Genomic DNA, 6,886 nt, shown 5'->3' with positions numbered 1-6,886 from the left:
TGCAGAAGGTGGGACAAAGGAAGTGGGTCTGGGGGGTGGAGACTTTAGGCCAGAGGAAGTGGGCCTGGGGCCTGCAGATGGTGGAACAAAGGAAGTGGGCCTGGGGGGCTGCAGAGGGTCGGACAAAGGAAGTGGGCCTAGGGGACTGCAGAGGGTGGGACAAAGGAAGTGGGTCTGAGAGGTGGAGACTTTGGGCCAGAGGAAGTGGGCCTGGGGCCTGCAGAACATGGGCCTGAGGAAGTATGGGTCCCCTGGAGATCCAGGTGCTCCTGGGAAGGGAGCTGTGAGACCATCCTATGTGCCCAGGGCCCCGTGTCCCCCTGAAGTCCTGGGGCTCGTTTAGCTTTGAAGCTGTCCTTCCTGCTTGTGGACCCATGTCCCTGAGGTCCTAGGGCTCGTTGGTACCTTTGCCACAGGTGTCCAGCATCACTCGTGGCCTGAGGGTTGCAGGGGCCCAGCCGGGGCACCTGCTTCTTCAGCACCTGTCCCCCTGCTCCAGAGCCCCTGAAGTGTGGGCTGTCACACCCTGGGCACAGGACAGACGATGGGGTGGGAAGTCCTGGTGTATAGCTATAGTTGGAAGGACCAAAGCCGGGCTTGCTGTCATCCAGGTTAAATCCTGGAAACACTGACATCCTCATGGCTGCTGTGTGGAGCCCGCACCTGGCTCTGTCCCCGGGTTATGCCACACATGCACCTGTCCTGACTCAGGAGCTAGGGTGGGGGTGACTGTGCATTTTCCAGGCTCATGTGTGTGCATGGACCCACACACCTGGGAGGTACCTGTGTGTCTGTGGGGCTTGCATACCTGTGTGGACTGCTGACCCCTGTGGATTCACACACCTGGGAGGTACCTGTGTGTCAGAGGGCTTGCACACCTGTGTGGACTGCTGACCCCTGTGGATACACACAACTGGGAGGTACCTGTGTGTCTGTGGGGCTTGCACACCTGTGTGGATGACGACCCCTGTGGGTTTTCTGAGGAGCAGAAGCAGCACTCTGGGAGCATCCCCCACTCACCTTCCCCCTCCCCAAGGGCAGGTGCCACTGTCCCCCTTGCAGATCAGGGCTGGCCCCAAGTCTGTGTCTGGCCTCAGGCGCCCTCCTGTGGAGCCTGCCCCAGGCCCAGCGTCCTACCCGAGGGTTCAGGGGCACCCGCGGCTCTCACACTGGCACTGACGTGAGGAGAGGCCAGCGCTCTCCACTCCTGCAGTCCTGGTGGCCCTGCAGGCAGGCTTGGCAGCCTCCAGTCCCATCTGGAGGCCCTGTGGTGGCCATCATGGGGAGGGGGTGCAGAGAGGTGGTCCACGCAGGCCCAGCAGGACTGGTCCTGTGCTGAGATGTGCTCTGTGCCCTGATGGTGCCTCCTGGTGGGAGCCCCGTGGGTGGAGTCTCCTGGAGAAGCAGCAGCCGGGCCACCCTGCTGTCCTCTGTCCTCCCAGGAGACCCCGTTGGATGTGTGGCTCTGCACCGAGAGGGCAGCTACGTGGTGGCCTCTGGCACCTGCCTTGGCCTCCTGGACTGGGCGACGGGGCAGGTGGAGTGGGCGGCCTGGCTGGACAGGGACAAGCCCCACAACAGGTTCAACGACGGGAAGATGGACCCCACCGGGAGGTTTGTGGCAGGTGGGCTGCTGAAAGGACTGGCCCAGGCCACCTGCAGAGCCTCCCGTCATGGCGGGTGCCGGCTGGGTGGGGACCTCAGGAGTCCTCCCCAGGCTGCTGGCAAGCGGCCCCCGAGGCCATGCAGGTGCTGGGCAGCCCACAGGTTCCCTCCCGCTCCAAAGCCCATGGCTTCCATGTCATTCTTCCCAGATCCCTGCCCAGAGAGGACCCTGGGAGGGTCGAAGCAGCCAGGGTGGGGCAGTGGCCAGAGGTCATTCACGTGCGGCTGAGGGCTCTGCACCTCTGCCTGAGCAGGACTCTTCCCAGTGGAACATCCCTGGGGTCCCCCCTTCGCCCAGCACAGAGGCTCACTCACAGATGCCGCCTGAGGGCCATCCTGCCTGCTGTCCCCCGACTGAGGGTGACCACAGCTCTCTGCACAGCGGGTCTGTGTGGGGTGGGCAGGACAGGGTGGGGTGCTGACCACTGACCTTCCACTCTCTCCAGGCACCATGCCAGAGGCGTCCGCCCCAGGAGTGTGGGAGCCGGGGCAGGGCTCCCTGTACACACTCTATGCTGACCGCTCCGTGGTCAGACAGCTGGACCAGCTGGGCATCCCCAACGGGCTGGACTGGTCCCTGGACCATCACACTCTCTACCACGTGGATGGCCTGGACTACTCTGTGCGGTCCTATGACTACGACGTGCAGACAGGAGGCCTGGGTAGGGGCCACCGTTGCTAGCCCCCCACGCCCTCCCCAGAGGAAGGCCTCCGTGGCCAGCCCCCACACCCTCCCTGGATGGGGCCACCGTGACCAGCCCCCCCACACCCTCCCTGGGGTAGGAGCCTCCGTGGTCAGCCCTCACACCCTCTATGGGTGGGGCCACCATGGCCAGCCCCCATGCCCTACCTGGGCAGGGCCTCCCTGGCCAGCCCAGCACGCCCTCCCTCAGGTATGGGCCTCTGTGGCCAGCCCCCCATACCGTCACTGGGGTAGGAGCCTCCATGGCCAGCTTCCCACATCCTTCCTGAAGTACGGGCCTCCATGGCCAGCCCCATAAGCCCTCACTGGGCGGGACCAACCATGGCCAGCCCCCCATGCCCTTCTCGGGGAGGGCCTTTTATGGCCAGCCCCCCACACCCTCCTGAGTCCCCTCCTGGGGTCCCAGATGCACCACGGGGTCTGTCACTCCCTCACGTTGTTGAGGCCACACTATGTCACCTCCTGGTCTGGGCAGTGAGGGGCCACGCGCCTCTGTCTGTCCTGCCGCAGCAAACCCACGACTGGTGTGCCAGCTGGAGCCAGAGCAAGGCATGCCAGATGGGCTGTTCATGGACACCACAGGGACACTCTGGGTGGCCTGCATTGATGGAGGCAGGGTGATCCGCATGGACGCTGAGACAGGTGTGTGCACAGGGCAGTCGGTCAAGGAGGGGCCATGGGGTGCTCTGTGCCACGGTGTTCAGGGTCCAGGAGTGGGACCACTTGCTTGTCCAGCTACAGGGGGACCTGTGCAGATGGGCAGTGCAGGGAACACAGGGGCTGATGTAGAAAATGACCACAAACCAGTGGTTGAAAACTATAAGACCTTGTCCTCTCCCACCCTGGAGGGCGGAGGCTGGACCAGGGTCACAGGCTGAGCTCCCTGCACAGGCTCCAGGGGGCTCCTCCTGCCTCTCCAGCTCCTGGGCTCCAGGTGGCCCTGGGCTGGTGGTCCCTCCCTGCAGTCTCTGCCTCCATCTCCACTGGGCTCCTCCTCTGGGTCTGTGTCCCCTCCTCTGTCTCTTGGGAGGACATGGCCATTGCATGAGGGCCACCTGACCCAGGAGGAGCCCATCTCAGACCCTTCACTAACGACCTCTGCAGAGACCTGTTCCCACACCAGGTCCCACTCACAGGTTCTGGGGTGCAAATGTGGACAGGACCCACCTCTTACCATGGTGTCCAGTTCCCTCCATGAGCTCCAGAGAGGCTCCTCCAGGAGACTGGCCTCTCCAGCTCCTGGGCTCCAGGTGGCCCTGCTTACCCCTGCAGTCCATGAGGAAGGGCAGACTTGGGGATCAAGTGCTGCAGGTGCCAGGGAGAACCAGCCGGCCCAGGGCCCCACTGGGGAGTGGTCACAGTCAGGCCACCTGGGGTCCAGGAGCAGGCGGGTGGCTGGGCTTCAGGGATGTACCTGAGCTTTACTCACAGGGATGCGGCTGTGCACCCTGGAGATGCCAGTGTCCAGGGTGACGTCCTGCTGTTTCGGGGGGGCTGACTACTCCAACCTATACGTGACCTCTGCAGCGGACAGCCTGAGTCCAGAGCAGCTGTTGCGGGAGCCGCAGGCAGGACACGTCTTCAAGGTCAGTGGGGTGTCCCTGCCAGGGTCAGCTTGGCTCCCGGCCATGTCTGCTCGGCCAGGTGTAACGCATCTTGACCTAGGGGACTGGAGCGGGCTTGGCAGCATCCATGGGGCCATCTGTCCACCTGGAAAACAGCCCTCCCAAGACCCCATGTGCCCTGCTGTACACAGAGACGTTTATGGGAGGTTTAAGAAGCTGGTGTGGCTGGCACTGCCGTGGCTGGTGCTGCCGGGAGACTCAGCTGTGCCCAGGGACTCACCTCCACCCTCTCCTCCCGCAGGTCCTGGGCCTGGGGGTGAGAGGCCTTGTATCCTGCCACTTCTCTGGCTGAGGAACCCCATCGTCCAATGCAGCTTGAGCCAGGCCTCCGTCCCTGGGGTCAGGCCAGGCTCGGCTCTGGCAGGGCACTCCCTGCCTGACCGCTGTTCACAGCTGATAATAAATGTGGCCACCTCAACGTCATCTGTGCAGCTGCTGCCCTGGGATGTGGTCCCCCCCAGGACTGCCCCATGCTATGTCCAGTGTCACCCAGCTTCAGCTTGTAATGCCCCTGTGTGTTCTCCAAGGTCCCCACAGGTCACCTGCATTCCCCAGAACATGTGGCCACACTGGTGTCTCTGAGGTTGGCCTCTCTGCCTCTACTTGGTGCTGGGTCACTGAGAGCTGGAACCTGAGCATGGGCTGTAGCTATGCTGGACATGCACAAGTCCATCAGCTAGGGATCAAGCCGGATATCAGCTGCCTTCACAGCACTGGGCGCCCAGCGCCTCTACTTCCAAACAGCCCATTTACCCCTGGAAGGCACCTGCACTCCAGCAGTACCCAGTCCCCTGCCCAGCCCCATCACCTGCCCACTGCCTGTGTCTGGATGGCCTGCTGTGGATAGGTCCTGCCCACGGAGTCCACACTATGTGACCCTCTGTGTCAGCTTCTCTCACTGAGCCCCAGGTCTCAAGGTCCGTCCCACTTGTAGCATGTGTCAGAGCTGAAGTCCTTTTCAGGACTGAGTAATATTCCATCATGTGGATGGACTCGTCCTGTTCCCCATTCCTCCTCAGTGGACAACTGGGTTACTTCTCCTTTCTGACCCTTGTGCATGGTGCTGCTGTGAATGTTCACACACAAGTTTTCATTCCAGCGTCTATTTCTGGGTCTTCAGGGACGTACCTAGGCTGGAGGTAATGTGGAATGTGAACTCCCTGCATAACCCCAAGAGGCCCCTGCGCACTGTCCCTGCACAGGGGCTCCACGCTGCCCTCCTCAAATGCACATGCTAAGAGTGACGTAGAACGTAGAGTCCCCGACTCCAGAGGGCTCAGCACAGAGCTCCTGGAGGTCCCCACACAGGTCGCCTGCAGCTGCACACGGCTCTGCTTGCCAGCTGCTGGGAGTCTCTGTCCTGGGGTCCCCGTGGTCATGGTGGCAGAGTGCAGCTTGTGCTGTGGGCAGGGGCAGGCAGTGCTGTGAACAGGAAGGCCGTCCTGGGGCTTGAGCCTCCATCCTGGGAGTGAGGCCTGTGTGGAGTTGGTCCTGGCCTAGTGGTCAGTACTGGAGAGGGGCAGCTGGCCTGGGAAGAGGGAGAGACCTGGTCTCAGGTGCAGCCCCTGATACAGGGTGCTGAGGGGCCAGGTGGGGACCTTAGGGAGGCCAAGCAGGGGCCCAGGAAGTGGGCATCCTCCTGCTGACCACCACTGTCCACTCAGGGGCTGGGAGTCCAGGAGGCAACTGTGTGGGAGACCAACTTTGACGTGAATGAGTCACACTCCCCCGCTGGGTGCTGAGGCACTCAGTCACAGAAATGTGGCAGAGCTTTCCCCACCTTCTTGGGTTCGAGGGTCGGTGTCTGGGGCATGGATTTGTCTTGCTACAGCCCATGGGTGGACCTACGCTCACCTGTTCCTTTGTGATATAACCCTTGCCCTGTTTAGGGTAGAATCTTCCATGGAAGTGCCTTGTGGGTCCCCTTCTCTTACTGTGTCCTTGGGTGTGGCCTACCCAGGTGTCAGTCAACCTGCTGACAGTGGATATCATGAAGATAGACTCAGCCCCCTGAAACCTGACCCCTTGCCTCATTTGAATAGCTTCTCCTCAATAAAAGGGGTCAGTGCATGCTCTCTCTCTCTCTTCCTGAGGACCCTTAAGGTCAGAGGAGCCGTCACAACGACCCCAAAGAAAAAGGTATTTGTATCTCTTGTGTGGTCATTTTGCACAGCCCAGTCAGCCCAGTTTACCTGGAGTGGCCCCTGAGGCTTTTAGTTGCAAGAAGAGAAACCTGGCACATGATTTTGGAAATTCAAATGGAAATGAAACCCATTAAACACTATTTGTCAAAAAGTGGTGATTTAACAAGCTTTGAAAACTATATTCAGTGAAATGAAAGTATATGCAAACCAAAATTTCCACAAAAATTGACTCATAATCATCCATAACTAAAATTTGAAAAAAAAAATTAAAGAGAAACAGAAGAAAATCCATGTAATCTTAGTGATACTGTGTGTTTGTTGTGTGTGTGTGTGTGTGTGTGTATGTGTTCTGGAACTGGGGACCAAATGCAGGCAGCACACATGGTGGACAACCTCAGCTACAATACTCAGCTACATCCCTAGCCCTTGGTGATGAGTTTTAACACACAATACTAAAAGTAAATTGGCAGAAGAAAATATTGATAGCATGGACTTTATAAAATCAAATTTTTACCAAGTGTGGTGTTGCATGCCAAGAATCCTAATTACTCAAAAGGATGAGGAGGGGGGGCTGGGGATGTGGCTCAAGCGATAGCACACTCACCTGGCATGCGTGCGACCCAGGTTCAATCCTCAACACCACATACAAACAAAGATGTTGTGTCCGACGAAAACTAAAAAAATCAATATTAAAAAATTCTCTCTCTCTCTCTCTCTCTCTCTCTCTCTCTCTCTCTCTCTCTCTCTTT

The 6,886-nt window shown here is 59.6% G+C and overlaps 1 protein-coding gene across 1 annotated transcript; it reads left to right on the top strand.

Moving 5' to 3' along the window:
- The first annotated feature begins 226 nt into the window (after positions 1-226).
- Positions 227-4,285, top strand: LOC143388115 (regucalcin-like). The gene is made up of 6 exons (XM_077105635.1): positions 227-263; positions 1,443-1,625; positions 2,112-2,327; positions 2,879-3,010; positions 3,800-3,954; positions 4,235-4,285. Exons 1-6 carry the CDS (start codon positions 227-229, stop codon positions 4,283-4,285), a joined length of 774 nt encoding a protein of 257 aa, XP_076961750.1.
- The last annotated feature ends 2,601 nt before the right edge of the window (positions 4,286-6,886 follow it).

The sequence above is a fragment of the Callospermophilus lateralis genome, chromosome 17 (assembly GCF_048772815.1).
Source record: "Callospermophilus lateralis isolate mCalLat2 chromosome 17, mCalLat2.hap1, whole genome shotgun sequence".
Lineage (NCBI taxonomy): Eukaryota > Metazoa > Chordata > Mammalia > Rodentia > Sciuridae > Callospermophilus > Callospermophilus lateralis.
This window is presented reverse-complemented; position numbering and strand designations above follow the sequence as displayed.

Bases quoted from the DNA above. Each gene is read 5' to 3' on its own strand.
- LOC143388115 (XM_077105635.1), top strand. From the start codon at position 227: ATGGGCCTGAGGAAGTATGGGTCCCCTGGAGATCCAG. The intron at 264-1,442 runs GTGCTCCTGGGA...CTGTCCTCCCAG, and splicing joins TGGGTCCCCTGGAGATCCAG to GAGACCCCGTTGGATGTGTG. The intron at 3,955-4,234 runs GTCAGTGGGGTG...CTCCTCCCGCAG, and splicing joins AGGCAGGACACGTCTTCAAG to GTCCTGGGCCTGGGGGTGAG.